At 37.1% G+C, this 14,955-nt stretch overlaps 1 protein-coding gene across 1 annotated transcript; it reads left to right on the top strand.

The window, feature by feature from the left end:
* The first annotated feature begins 1,995 nt into the window (after nt 1-1,995).
* On the top strand, nt 1,996-12,697 carry LOC114689681 (UDP-glucuronosyltransferase 2B17-like). The gene is made up of 6 exons (XM_028864087.2): nt 1,996-2,748; nt 4,205-4,353; nt 5,695-5,826; nt 10,413-10,500; nt 10,971-11,190; nt 11,744-12,697. Exons 1-6 carry the CDS (start codon nt 2,025-2,027, stop codon nt 12,021-12,023), a joined length of 1,593 nt encoding a protein of 530 aa, XP_028719920.1. The 5' UTR covers nt 1,996-2,024; the 3' UTR covers nt 12,024-12,697.
* The last annotated feature ends 2,258 nt before the right edge of the window (nt 12,698-14,955 follow it).

Here is a 14,955-nt window from a genome sequence, read left to right as displayed (position 1 = left end):
TCTAGCCAGAGCAATTCTTATTATGTCTTATTATGTCTTCAACATAAGGAGATTATGGGGATACAAATTGGAAAGGAAGAAGTCAAGCTTTCGCTATTTGCAGATTACATGAGTGACCCCAAAAATTCAACCAAGGAACTGATACAGCTTATAAACATCTTCAGCAACATAGCAGGATACAAGATCAAGTCAAAAAATCAGTAGCCATTCTATATACAATTGACAAACAGGCTGAGAAGGAAATCAGAGATACATCATCCTTTACAATAGCCACAAATGATATTAAATACCTTGGAGTAACTCTAAGCAAGTGAAGGACCTATATATTAAATTATGATGAATTTTTGCCTGAGTGATCTCCCAATTGATTTGAAGTTAGGTGTTCAGAACTCCAATTCTTACTGTGGTAGAGTCTCTTATTCACATACAATATTTGTGGAATATAAATGAATGTATATGTATTATAGTGATTTCCATTTGTCAAACTGATATTTTTGTAAATATATAGTGATCTTAGCGATCATATTTTACACACTTAAGTTAATTTTATTTTTGACACTTATAAGTGTATCTACTACTTGTAGTATGCTTTTGTATATGTATTTTCCAATATTCATGGAAGTGTTTGTTACCTATAATGTGATTTTCTTATATATAGAGTCTCATGATTAGATGCTTGTTTGAATTAGATAGTCTGTTTGATTTAATTAAGGAATTTGACATGTTAACATTAATTATATTTCTTGTTTGTGTATCTATCAGGCCTTTCTTCACTCTTATTGCTTATTTTTGTGAGTTGATAGAATTCTTATGGCTAAGTTGACTGGTAAAAGCACTAATGAAAGAAATATTTGGTTATATCTGTGAGGGAAATTCCAGAAAAGAATTAACTTCTCAGTTCTCCATGATGTGGGGTGTCCCTCTCACATGATCCCCTCACATTCACTCCTATAGACCTTGCTTGCACTGATGGATATGACCCCTTCAAATCACAGGACAAAATACACCTGTGTTACCAAAATTTGGATTTGGTGAAAGACTCCGTCTGGTGATGAGACATTGACTACTACAGGTAGCTTCTATAATGAAAGAAGGTCTCTAGATGATGCCTTCTAGAGTTATTTGAAAATTTATAGCTTCATCAGAATACTAAGGCACACAAAAGATACAGGCAGCTCACATGTCAGTATCCAAGACCTGCGTGGGCAACCTTACAGAGACTGCTGATCTCAGGATGGGTGGCCATGGTGTTTCCTTGAGAGCAGGGAATATATATATATATTAATTAATATTTATTAATAATATAATGTTAATAATATATATACATGTCTCCATCTATTTCTCAAGGTCTTTGTGGACTAATATTCTGATTAGAAGCTATTCAGCTTCTTCTTGTGCTTGTGATAAACCAGTGGACATGTAAGTTGAAGCAACTGGATGCCTTATGAGAGAATATCACTCAGGCAAGTCAGTTCAGTTGTTTCCCTAGGGAAATGTGGAGGAGGAGGCTCTTGCATATCTGCTTCCCAGGGCTTCTGTCAGTCAGGTGAGTTAGGTGCACTGTCAAGCTATTTTATATATTTTAGAAATTATATATAAGTGAATACATTAATCAACATTCTTACAAAAACTCTTGAAAAATGATACCCAGAAAATACTTATAAACTGTGTAATTACTGCATCTTGTGTTCTGTGTTGAGAAGAAAGTTGAGACTAACGTTGCACTAAACCAGTGTTCTTGCTACTATTCAAAACTCTTACAAACAGAAAAGTTATGCAAAGAGTTAACTGACCCTAAATTTGCATTATTGTAAAACATGACATTAAACACTCGTATACAAATATGAAATAATTAATATTTGCTTTTACTATTTCTAGTCAGTTCCCAAGTCCAGTGCAGTCAATTTGTGTATTTGCTTTAACCAACTTGGGTTATATTTTAACTTATGGCTTTTTTTTTTAGATATAAGGATGAGCAATGACAAAAAGGAACACACTGTGAACAGAGGATTTGATTTCCTAGGATGCCTGTGAAGTGGATGTCTGTTCTGCTGCTCCTGCAGATGAGTTCCTACTTCAGATCTGGGAATTGTGGGAAGGTGTTGGTATGGCCGATGGAATTCAGTCATTGGATGAATCTGAAGACAATACTGGATGAACTTGTACAGAGGGGTCATGAAGTGACAGTTCTGAGACCTGCATCTTCTATCACTGTTGATCCCCAAAAATCACCTAGCCTGAAGTTTGAGACTGTTCCCACATCTCTCAGTAAAGACGATCTGGAAAAGTATTTCAACAAGTTTGTGGATGTATGGACTTATGAAGTACCAAGAGATACATGTTTATCATACTCTCCTTTGCTACAAAACCTGATAGATGAATATTCTGATTCCTTTCTAAGTCTTTGTAAAGACACAGTTACAAACAAACAACTTATGACAAAACTACAGAATTCCAAGTTTGATGTCCTTTTCTCGGATGCCGTTGCCCCCTGTGTGGAGCTGATAGCTGAACTTCTCCAGATCCCTTTTCTGTACAGTCTTCGCTTCACTCCTGGTTATACAATGGAAAAGTACAGTGGAGGATTAACACTCCCGCCCTCCTATGTACCTATGATTCTGTCAGGATTAGGTGGGCAAATGACATTCATGGAGAGGGTGAGAAATATGATATGCATGCTTTATTTTGACTTTTGGTTCCAGACATTTAATGAGAAGAAATGGAGTCAGTTTTACAGTGAAACTTTGGGTAAGTCATGTTTCTTATCAGGAACTCATTGACCTAAATTTCCCAAGCATTTAAATGTATTATGTCCATGAAATACAAAGTGAAGCTGTCTTTTATAGGTGATCCAATGTAATACAGTATTAGCTACCAAACTCACTAACCCTGTAAAGCTCATGATATTGATCAAATAGAAGCAGGCGGCAGTCCTGACACGGGATATTCTGGTGAGCTAGACAGTTACAGAGATGGAAGCAGACTTCCCTAAGTCATTCTTTACTCATTTGACTGTAATTTTTCATCTGTTTTAATAAGTCACTAGCTAGTTAACCAAATCTTGGTTACTGTAGATTACAGGATGACATATTTTACAGTTTCAATATGTATATGACATTCAAGAAATCATTGTCTTTTACACAGGCCACCGTCTTTATTTAAAGTGAAAATGTGGGATCTGAAATCATGACAAAAGATGGAGTGTTTTCTGTTCATTTTGAGTACCTGAGTTCTGTTCCTAGCACCCACCCAGATCCAGTGGCTCAAAATTGCCTGTAACTTTGGTTTCAGGGAGCTGCTGCCCTTTTATGGCATCTGCAGGCACCTGAATAAACATAGCACCTACTCACACAGACACATAAATAAAAATATAAATCCTAAAATGTTTTTCTGTATTTTCTTGAGAATTCCCTTATTTTTGAAAGATACATGTCAGTTCACAGGCTTAAAAATGGAACTGAGGTTCCTGCCAATGCCACGTCCTTTATTGTGTGCTTTCCTGACATCCACTGTTTAAATACTACAGAAACAGGGACACTCATGCACTCGGTCTTTACTTTCTGAAGTCATGTTTTATTCTCTTAAAAAATGCCATAGTTAAGACAGACCATAAATTCCTATTGTCATAGTTTCTGAAAATATTGATATTGTTTTTATAGGATAAGTACTGTTAAATTTCTTAATATGAAACAGAAGTAGAGACACTAACCAGAAATTCAGATATTCATCAACTTACAGCTCCTTAGGCAAAACAAGGAAGAAGGACTAGCTACAAACTACAGTGACCCTGGGGAAGTCTGGCCAGGGTACACAGTGTGGTGTGACTTTTGGACCTGAAATGAGTGCTTATATTTACACTGTTTCTTTTGAAGTTTTAGGGAGGAGTAAGTGTGTACTCATTCATATAGTGACTTAGTGGGTTTTTTCATTGACTATTTATTTTTTCAAATTACTATGGAGACATGAGGTAATTCTTACAGTTTGCTTAAAAAAAAAAAAACCCACACTGACATTTATGTATGTGAGCCGAGCCACAAATGAATTACACATGCAAATTATGTTACATGTCAATAAACACTGGTTCTAAAATGCACATGTTCTACATCAAATATAACTTTTTTCATTTTTAAGAAAATGTATTTTATATTCAGATGACAATCCCGTCAACTTTTCTCTTCCTTACGTGCTCATTTTCTTCATCTAGGGAGGCCCACTACCTTCACTGAGACAGTAGGCAAAGCACAAATGTGGCTCATTAGATCCTACTGGGATATGGCATTCCCTCACCCAACTTTACCAAATGTTGACTATGTTGGAGGACTCCACTGCAAACCTGCAAAACCCTTGCCTAAGGTAAATGTGCTTTTGTAATCTCTTTTTCATTTGATTTGATTTCTGGTGAAAGTGATTGAACACTTCTCCTTACATTGTTCTCCCTATGATAGAGAGATATAGGAAGTAGAATTAAACATCCTGCTAAGTAGGAGTTCAATAAACTCAGGAAAGAATGTGATAGGCCTGGGAAATATTCCTATCAGTAAGTTAAATTAAGTCAATTAGGGTACTTGATGGTTAGCCATTGGGTAATCCTTAGCAAGCAACTCTGAGGATGTAAGTTTCAATCCCAACACCCATGTAAAAAGCTGGGTAACCCCACACATTACTATGAATTAGTACTGAGGTTGCAGAAACAGGTTGATACTGGAAGCTTGCTGTCCACTATTCTGTTAAAAATTGTGAGATTTGTGTTCAATGTGAGACAGTCTCAAAAATTATGTTAAAGATTGATAGAAGAAGACATCAGATTTTATCATTTGGCATCCATATGCTAAAGCAAAGACAGGGAAGCAATCCAGCATTCGCACACACACACACACACACACACACACACACACACACACACACACACACACACTGAACAGATGTTCTCAACACATAAGCACATACACATACACAAACACACATGTGCAAAATGCACAAACACATATAAAACCATTCACAAAAGATACAAAAATTAAATTATTTAAACTCATCATATCACTATCAATCATCAAAAGCTATGATGAACATATATCCAAGGTAATTGTGATATCTAGAGAAACAACATAGTTTTTATTCCAACCAGTAAATTGTGGAATTCATCTCTGAGAATACCCTATTTATGCACAATATCAGGAAATTATGTAGTACATGTTTACCACGAACATATGATTATTTCAAAAAAAACAAAACATTTTATTAATCATATTAGGGAGTTTGTGTTAACTGCCACATACATACATACTAAACAGAGATATTATTTGATTAAATATTAGTTAATATTAAATAAGCTATTAGAGGAGAAAAAATGAAATAGCAAGGGGAAAATGTCACCCTTTCTGTAGGATGAAAACATGTAAATGAATATATAGTTTTATGATTACTTCATATATGATGCTTGCACTCTTGAGTTTTAACTTTGCCAGAGGAAATTATCTAGAATTTTGCAGCATAATACGTGAATAGACTCTGTACTGATTCCTGTGAAGTCCAATCTCTTTTGCATTGCCATTTTTGTGTTCTGTATGTTTTAACACCACTATTCTAAAAATTCCTAGGAACATTTCAATTTTTATTCTCCTAGTTTTTCGTAGAGGTTTCATAAGTAACTTTTCTATAATTGTTATTTTGTCATGAAGCAAATTCTCGTCACAGGAAATGGAAGACTTTGTCCAGAGCTCTGGAGAGCATGGTGTTGTGGTGTTTTCTCTGGGGTCAATGGTCAGAAACATGTCAGAAGAAAAGGCCAATGAAATTGCGTGGGCCCTTGCCCAGATTCCACAAAAGGTGAGGTAAAGTGCTCCATGGGAGGCAACTGTATACTAAGTCTGTGAAAGTCCTCATAGGTCTGATTATAGAAAAGGCTATGTGAAAGGTAAAATTGTAAGAAAGCTCTCATCTACCTTAGCCAAATTTTGAAACAGATATTCACAACAGATGAACAATGCTACAGAAGGTGTTTTAGACCAAGAGTGACTTGCATAAAACACTGTGATCACTGTGGGCACATTCTGAAAGGCTGACTTGATGATGACTCGCTATCCAGAGTACCTAGATAGCCAAATGCATCAGAGTCGCTTGTTGTGTTTGTTGAATATTTAAAGTTGCTGCATACATTAGATTTTGCAGGAGGGCGTCTTTATTATTTCTACCAATATAACAGTAAGCAGGTATTGAAAAAGTTGGGAACGTAGCATGACTCTACATTATAACTTTGGAGTAGGCCTCTTCAGTGTGCAGGGAGAAAAAGAGGGCTCTATGTGCCCATTTTCCACTGTTCTCTGACTAACCTGTGAAGACCCCATAACTTTTCTCTTAGAAACAGGTCATTAGGTGTCCCGACAGAGTCACTAGATTTTTTATCTATTTTTTGGCTCCCTTGAATAACCCATGCCATGCTTTTGACCTTATCCATGTGGGAACATAGGTTCCCTAATCCCTTGTAACTCTTTTCATAGTCCTTTTCCTTTTTGATAAGCCAATCTTTGCATCATCATTTGCGAATGTGATGAATGGGCATCGTTAAAGTTGGGCATATAGATTTCTGCATGAGATTGTTATAGAAAGTCTCTCAATCAGAATTTGAGAAACATAAGGCTGGAGAACTTCCATTATGCCTCATGGGCCCATCTATTGTAATTTTGTAGCATTTTGTTTAATCTTGCTAGAGTTCATAGTTCCCAACCTTACCAGGGTGGAATTTATTCCTCTATAGCAGGCCATTCAGAAGGCCATTATTTCATGGTTATAATAGAAACATCATTTCCATGACCAATTAATCCTGTAAAAATTTTTCCTCTTATTTTTAAATCCAATAATGGTTTATCATTTTTTTAATAAGGTGCTTAATGCTACAGTCTTATCTGTACTACTGAATCCTCACTCACACAGTTTTTTTTTTTGTTCTTGTTGTTGTTCATGTAGAGACTATACAGACAACAAAAATAACTGCAATTTTTTCTCCTGCTTTAAATGACCAATTAGTAGGCACTGTGATCAAGATGGCAATTTCACCTGTATAATCTTCATCAATGACCCTTGTATGAACTATGATTCCTTTCATGGATAAACTATTGCAACCTGGTAAAAGTCTAACTGTTTGAGGCAGGATAGGACCCTCAACATGCTTCCCTATTGTTGACTGGTACGGTTATTGTTGTCAGGCAATGTATTACCATCCTTATCATATTTAGATCAGCATTTCTTAACCCAATGTTTTCCTTTCTTGCATATAGGGAACACCAGGAATTCATTGATTCTGAACATTCAATTTTTGTAGGGACAATTTACATTGCTTCTTTAAGTGGACTCTTTGCTAACACCTGTTTTTGTATAGCATAGATTACTATAGCAGCTAATTTTGCTCTATGTTTATAGATCCATACATTTCTGCATAACTTTGGAAAGTCCATAATATTTTCTCTCTCTCTTTGAGACTTGATTAATCCTTGGCAATCTTCATTGGCATTTATCAGAAGCAAATTGTTTTAATAATAACTGTTGAATTTGTTCTGCCTTTATTGATTTTTGAATAGCAACTTTGAGTCTCCCTATGAAGTTAGCACAAGGTTCATAGGGATGACATTTTTTTTTATAACTAGACCCAAAGTCAGATTCCATATCAGTCTCCAGGCAGCCATGGCTATGACCCTAACATGTGGGAGAGCTGCAGGAGTCATATTATGCACCTGATAATCTGTTGAAACCCACCTACCAGTCCCTGTCATTATTTCACATTTGACATTTCTAGGATTACTCCTCAGTCCTAGGTGAGGAACTTTTTTATGGGCTTCATCTGCAGGCCACATTTGCCACTGAAGATGTTTGAAAGGGCTAAGAACCATTTTAGAAATTATATGAAAATCATATGACAACCATTATGCATTTTTGTTCCAACCAAAAAGATATTCATAAGTACATGGAGCAGTAGGTATATAAGAAGCACAAGCCTTCTTAAAATCTTTCATTGTATCCATTCTAGTCACTGATAAATGTTTTGATTTTCTTGAAATTTCAGTGGAAGCACCAAGCTTAGATTGTGATGCCAGAGAAGAATTGGTAAATAAATTCCTTTTCGATGCCATACCCTAGTTTGTCTGTATTGTAAAGCTAGATTTCTCATAGGCTCTCCCAAATCCTCATCAAAACAATGGAGGGAATTCAAGATTAGATTTATTATCAGATTCCTCACCCCATAATTCAGGATATTCTTTAGGCAATACAGGAAACATCTTTAGAGGAGACTCCAGTAAGGGAGCTGAGTGATCCATCACCTGCGCAGTTATCAGTGGTGCTGTTTTTACTTTTGATTAATCTACACTGGGAACATATTCTCTTGTTTTTTCCCTTGCCTTCTTTACCAATTTTAAGATGTGATCCAGTTTATATACATGCCAGTAATTAGCCATCTCTTCCTAATGGTTAATAACCTCCTTATCTTTCTTAAGTATTTTAATAATAGTCCAAATCAATGCCCAAGTGACCCAAAATTGAATGGGAATCTTTTCTTATTTATATTCCTTTTATATTCATTCAGACTCTGTGCTACACTTGTTCATCTGAAGAGCCTTCTTCTGGAAACTAGGGATTATGGTCATAAGAAATTTGTACAGACTAATAGCTGTGATTTTGATACCTGTGCTCCTCCTTTAAAAAAAAAATAAGATCCATAAGCCTCAACATAAGGCAAAGCTTTCCCCAGTTTCTGCCCCATTTTTTTCATTCACCTCCTTCTGTGAGATTCCCCCACTCCTATCACATAGCCAATTTCATCTCCCTGTTCAGAAGCAGCTTGTCACAGCTCCAGAGACAGTGGGTCTTGGGAGAATGGAGTTAATAAATGAGGCAGACTAAAGTCTCATGCAATAGGCAATTTTATTCAGAGAATCAGATAATGCATACTCTGAGGGTTAAGAAAGGTCATTTGAGCAAAGATCACATGAATTGAAGCTGTATACAATCAAAAGAACAAGCCATGTGTGACACAAAACAAACAAACGAACAAACATGTTATTCCATAGAGGCTGACTTAATTGGGTTTTTATTACTGTGAAAAGACATTGTGACCACTGCAACTCTTACAAAGAAAACATTTCATTGTGATGGCTCAATGAAAGTTTCAGAGAATCAGTTCATTATCATCAAGGGGAGCATGGCGGCATGCAGGCAGACATGGCACTGGAGCTGAAAGTGTTACATCTGACAGGTAACAGGAAGTCGACTGAAAGTAACACTGAAGGAAGTTTGAGCAAAAGAGAACTCAAAGCCCACCCCCTCAGTGACACACTTCCTCCAACAAAGCCACACCTCCTAATAGCGCCACCTGCCTAGGGGGCCATTTTCTTGCAAACCACCACAGAGTCACAAAAGGACAGTTTAAACATTCTCTGGATAACAATAGCAAGCGGCCATGGTTAACCTGAAGTTCACCCACTCCTCTCTGCTACACCTGGGAGGAGGTGAAAACACATGACAAAAATAGTCATGTGTTTTGAAAAAATAGAGGACACAAGACTCTTGTCCTGTTTTCGTAGAGTGTTCTCTCAAGCACTCAGAATTCTCTTCATGTGACTCCATTCCTGGACAATATTCCAACTCTACACTATGCAAGGTTTCTTCAGGATGGGTCAGATGACTCCATATTCCTATTGGCCAACATGATGGCATTGTTTCAAAGAACTCCAGACCAGAGAGGATTGTAGAACACAAATATTTGTCATGAATAAACAATCAAGGACAATGACTTGAAAATCATTTTAAAAAACACGGAAAAAGTGAATAAAAGTAAACTCTAAGGCATTTACAACATTATGATATTAAAACTAGATTTTAAACTATCAAAATATATTTATATAAAATATAAATTATTAGTAATGTGCTTCTCTTTCTGAAATTGAATTATATCATCATGGCATTGTATTAAATATTTTCATGCATCATCAACCATCTCATTTGTCTATCTCTGCTTGGAAAATGATGATGATGTTCAATCTGTCTGAATGGAAAAATAATCACAGAGACTGCTGACACATTCTTCATCTCAGTCTCTCAATAGTTCTCACCTCCTCTGATTTCTTCATCCCTCCTATGGGAGGTATTTAGCTATGTTATATCAAAACTTAAAAGGTTCTATTTAGATTATTTCTATTTTTGAAATTAAAATACAATTGCATCATTTTCCCCTTTCATTCCTTCCTCCAAACACTCTCATATCCATGTTCCTTGCTCTCTTTCAGATTCATAGATTTTTTTTATTATTTTGGTTACATATACATATTCATATATATATACCCACTTATATTCCTAAATATAACCTGCTCAGTCTGAATAATTTTAAATTTATCCAGCAATAAAGATTATCTAACACTTAACAGGTTCTTTGGAGATTTGATGGTAAAACACCGGACACCTTAGGACCCAATACCAGAGTCTACAAATGGCTCCCTCAGAATGACCTTCTAGGTAAGACTGGAAAGCAAACCTATTCTAGTTGACTTCAAAATACCTTATATTACATTTAGTGAATGAATTATTTATTTACAATAACAAGTTCTGGTATACACTTTTGTGTCTTTTTTAACACTCATTTCCTCTTATCTGCCATGTATTCCATGTGTTCAACTGGAAATCAGTATTTCATAGTTCAAGTCTCAAGTGATAAACCAACCTGCAAACATCTCTCTAAAATTTAGTATCTTCTTGCTCTAAGATAGGAAAATTTCACTGAGGTTATGAGGATAGGATCTTCACATAGGTTTTCTTGTGATAAGGAGAGAGTAAACTAAATAAATGATGTAAATAAAGAAATTTAATTAATTAATAAAAAAGAATCTTTATGTAGAAAATCTGCTCTCAGTTTACTGACAGTATACATTTCTCATTGCATGTCTAAGTATGCTAATTAATGCTAACCAGAATTCATCTTATTCTAGGTCATCCAAAAACCAAAGCCTTTGTAACTCATGGTGGAGCCAATGGCGTCTATGAGGCGATCCATTTTGGAATCCCTATGATTGGCATTCCTTTGTTTGGAGAACAACATGATAATATTGCCAACATGGTGGCCAAAGGAGCAGCTGTTGTATTAAATATTAGAACGATGTCAGGGTCAGATTTGCTCAACGCATTGAAGGCAGTCATAGACAATCCTTCGTGAGTATAACATTTTAATATGTGTATTTGTTATTTATTTATTTTTCATTGTGCTTCTTACTGAAGACCAAAGGAGCAAGAATTTTCCTGAAGGCAAAAATAGTGGTAGGAAGAGAGAAATTGGGGCATGATTCAGTGCATTGGTGTTTCTCTTTCTGTTTTACACAAATATGCACCACCATGCAGATTTGAAAGGGACTTGTCTTCTATTGAAACCCCCTGACACTAGTATGCACTTGGCAACCAAGTGATTAATAATTGCTTATGGATAACTGAATTTTATATAATCAAATAATATCTCATTTTTATTTATTTGATATTAAGGCATAGCTTTCTCCAATCTCTACTTTAGGAATATTTAATCTTTTCCCATTTTTCTTTTTCTATGTTCAAGGAGCTTAGACATGCCTCTGAAGATCTTCCTAGTGATGAACACAAGACATAATTCATTTTCCTTCTACTTTTGTGTAACTATCTTTACTATCGACACAAAAATTACATACATGCATTTTTCATTCATTATGTAAGTTGATGTAAATTTTACTTCTTTCAGCTATAAAGAAAATGCTATGTGGTTATCAACCATTCATCATGACCAACCCGTAAAGCCCCTGGACAGAGCCGTCTTCTGGATTGAGTTTGTCATGCGCCACAAAGGGGCCAAGCACCTGAGGCCACTTGGCTACAACCTTTCTTGGTACCAGTACCACTCTCTGGATGTGATTGGATTCCTACTCGCCTGTGTGGCAGCCATAGCTTTCCTTGCCATAAAATCCTGCTTATTAATTTATCAAAAGTTTGCGAAGATGGGAAAGAAAATGAAGAATGAGTAGATCTCATTGAGAATGTACTACATGAGCTAAATTTCAGCATCATTCTAATTTATGAACTGCCTTCCAAATATTCACTGATTAATTTATCTTGTCATATCTTGTTCATATCTTCATGCTTTGACAGATGAAAGGGAAGGGGAAAATAATGTAATTACATTGTATTCTCAAAAAATAAAAGACATTATAAAAATTAAAATGCTGAGCAAGCTATAAGGAACAATCTAGTGACCAGAGTCCCTCCATTACATCTGCTTCAGTTCTGCCTTCTGATTCCTGCCTTTAACCTCTGACCTACTTTTCCTCAGTAATGGACAGGGAGCTATGAGATGAAATAAACCCTCCCCTTTCTCAAATATAAACGAGCTAAATTTCAGCATCATTCTAATTTATGAACTGCCTTCCACATATTCACTGATTAATTTATCAAGTCATATCTTCTTTTGATAGATGAAAGGGAAGGAGAAAATAATGTAATTATATTATATTCTCAAAAATTAAAGACATAATAAAAATGAAAATGCTGAGCAAGCTATAAGGAACAATATGGTAAGCAAAGTCCCTCCATTACATCTGCTACAGTTCTGCCTTTTGATTCGTGTCTTTAACCTCTCATCTACTTTTCCTCAGTAATGGACATGGAGCTATGAGATGAAATAAAGCCTCCCCTTTCTCAATAAAAATGAATACTTTAAAAAATTTAAATAAAGGAGAGGCCTGGGCCTGGGCAGGAGCAGGCACCACTATGATGAGTAAATACGTGGTGGAGAGACAGGAGAGAAAGAGAAGTGGAAGCAGTTTGTGCTCTATGAAGAGAGGCAGAACTGCAGACGTGAAGGCAGCAGGAAACAACCCCATGTGAGAGGCCTGTACTGCCACCTGCGGTCATGGTGGTATCTGTGATGCCACAGAGGGCCATATCTGGGTCCGTGGCCATTCTGTATCAAGGGTCTGTGTCAATGTCCATGGTGATGTGGACATCCTTGGTCTGGGTGCCATTTGAGGCCAGGTTAATGTCTGAGTACTGTGCTGAGCTGGTCCAACCACTCACCAGCCACCACACAGTAGCACCAGCGGTGACATGAGCACTTGCCTTTGCAGTTGGGGCGAGCTGGCCCCTGATGCCGGTGTAGAAGAGATGACCTCATGACTTAGTGGGGGAGAGTTGGCCTCCTCTGCCAGTGTAAATGAGCTGACCTCATGACTTAGTGGGGGAGAGCTGGCCCCCGATGCTGGTGTAGAAGTGCTGACCTCATGACTTAGTGGGGGAGAGCTATTCTGTCCCTCATCTTGGCAATGCAGGAGAGCTGGCCCTGATGGCATGGATGTGGAAAAGCTGGCCCTGATGATGTGGGCACAGGAGAGGCAGCCTCACCCCCCGACTGTACATTATGGGAGAGCTGGCCCTGGTACATGAGCAAGGGAGAGCTGTTGGGCTGACCAACTCAGCCACCACCCAGGCCAAGATCTGTAGCTTTGAGCTGGCTCACCCCAATACCTACACCATGTATGAGTTGCTGGAGTTATTGAAGGGGCTGGTCCTGCAGAACCAAAGTAGCAGGGGCTCCATGACACAGGGCAACAATAAGATATCTACAGGAATCTCAACAGTATCCAGCTCCAATAGTGTAGCTGAAGCCAGAGGCCTCAAACCAGACCATTGACACATTGCAATGAACATTTTCAAGTGAAGCTGTTTGTACAAAAGAGTATAAGGTATGAGATACCATCTCACACTGCAGCTTCTCCCCTGAGACTTTTTATGATCTTTTATTTTCTATTTTCTTTCGTGGGGGAGGTTTTGGGGTGGAAGGCAAATATGGAAGGACTGGGAAATGAGTGGAATTGGAGTGCATGATGTGAAATTTCTAAAGAATCAATAAAAAGTTTATGGGAAAAATTCAAACAAACAAAGAAAAAAACCTTATTCTAAAAGTAAATAATAGTGTGAAAAAAATGAAATGAATAAAGATCTCATCCTGACCTCTATTCTCAAATTCATAGGAGTCATGATTACAGCTGTGTATAGAGTAATTACATGTTTATGAGGTAGTTGGTTCAATGATTAATTTAAAAACAATAACTGAAAAATTCATGTATCTTATCACAATATCCTACTCACGATTGTCTCAGAACAGAAAAGGCAGACAATCTTATGTGGAGTTAAAAAAAATGAAATTGTATTGTAAAAGATGTAGAAAATGTAAATAAAATGTACTGTCTTTTTATCAGAATGCTGAATAAAACAAAGATCTATATTTAATAAATTCAGAAATACACTATCTGGCAAACATCCTTCCCCAGTTAACATTTTTTCAAAGATCAAAGTTTATGGTTAAGGATAAATGTTGCTCTCACAATTGCACTTTGCTCATCAGCTGTACCGTTTGAATTAGGCAACCAAGTAAGAGTGAGGATGCAGAGGGCAAGGCCAGTGGGCAGTGGACCTCAGCAACTAGCATGCCCACACAAGATTTGTCTTTTGAATATAATCAGTTTATTCACAACAAACATTTCTTACAATGTCATGTTAATAAAAGTCAAGCAAAAACCTCACCAAGCAGGGAACAGTTGTCAGGCAGAAAATGCTGCTGCAGGTTTCCATTGGGAAATCTCTTCCCATGAGGATGCTTAGGAAGCATGCCATGGTGAAGTCCTTCATCTGTGTCAGGCCAGCACATGTGAGGGGCCAGAAGGTCCCTGCAAGCACAGGTGGACATGTGTGAGCTTATCGACAATGCTGGAAGTGCAATGGTAACCAAAGCTAGGGTCACACACAGAGGCCAGTTTCAAAGTCCTCTTTCAGATGAGTATCAGCACAAAGGCCCAGTAAACTGTTTCTCAGAAGGAGCACAGCATGTGATTCAAGGAGCCATTTCCAAAGTTCCAGTGCTTGTCTCTTTTCATTTTGCCTTATCTTTGTTCTATTAGGGGT

This window comes from Peromyscus leucopus, chromosome 10, assembly GCF_004664715.2.
Source record: "Peromyscus leucopus breed LL Stock chromosome 10, UCI_PerLeu_2.1, whole genome shotgun sequence".
Classification (NCBI taxonomy): Eukaryota; Metazoa; Chordata; class Mammalia; order Rodentia; family Cricetidae; genus Peromyscus; species Peromyscus leucopus.
Note: the sequence above shows the minus strand (reverse complement) of the source record. Positions and strands in the feature narration are given on the sequence as shown.

Bases quoted from the DNA above. Each gene is read 5' to 3' on its own strand.
- LOC114689681 (XM_028864087.2), top strand. From the start codon at position 2,025: ATGCCTGTGAAGTGGATGTCTGTTCTGCTGCTCCTGCAGATGAGTTCC. The intron at 4,354-5,694 runs GTAAATGTGCTT...TTCTCGTCACAG, and splicing joins CTGCAAAACCCTTGCCTAAG to GAAATGGAAGACTTTGTCCA. The intron at 10,501-10,970 runs GTAAGACTGGAA...ATCTTATTCTAG, and splicing joins CCCTCAGAATGACCTTCTAG to GTCATCCAAAAACCAAAGCC.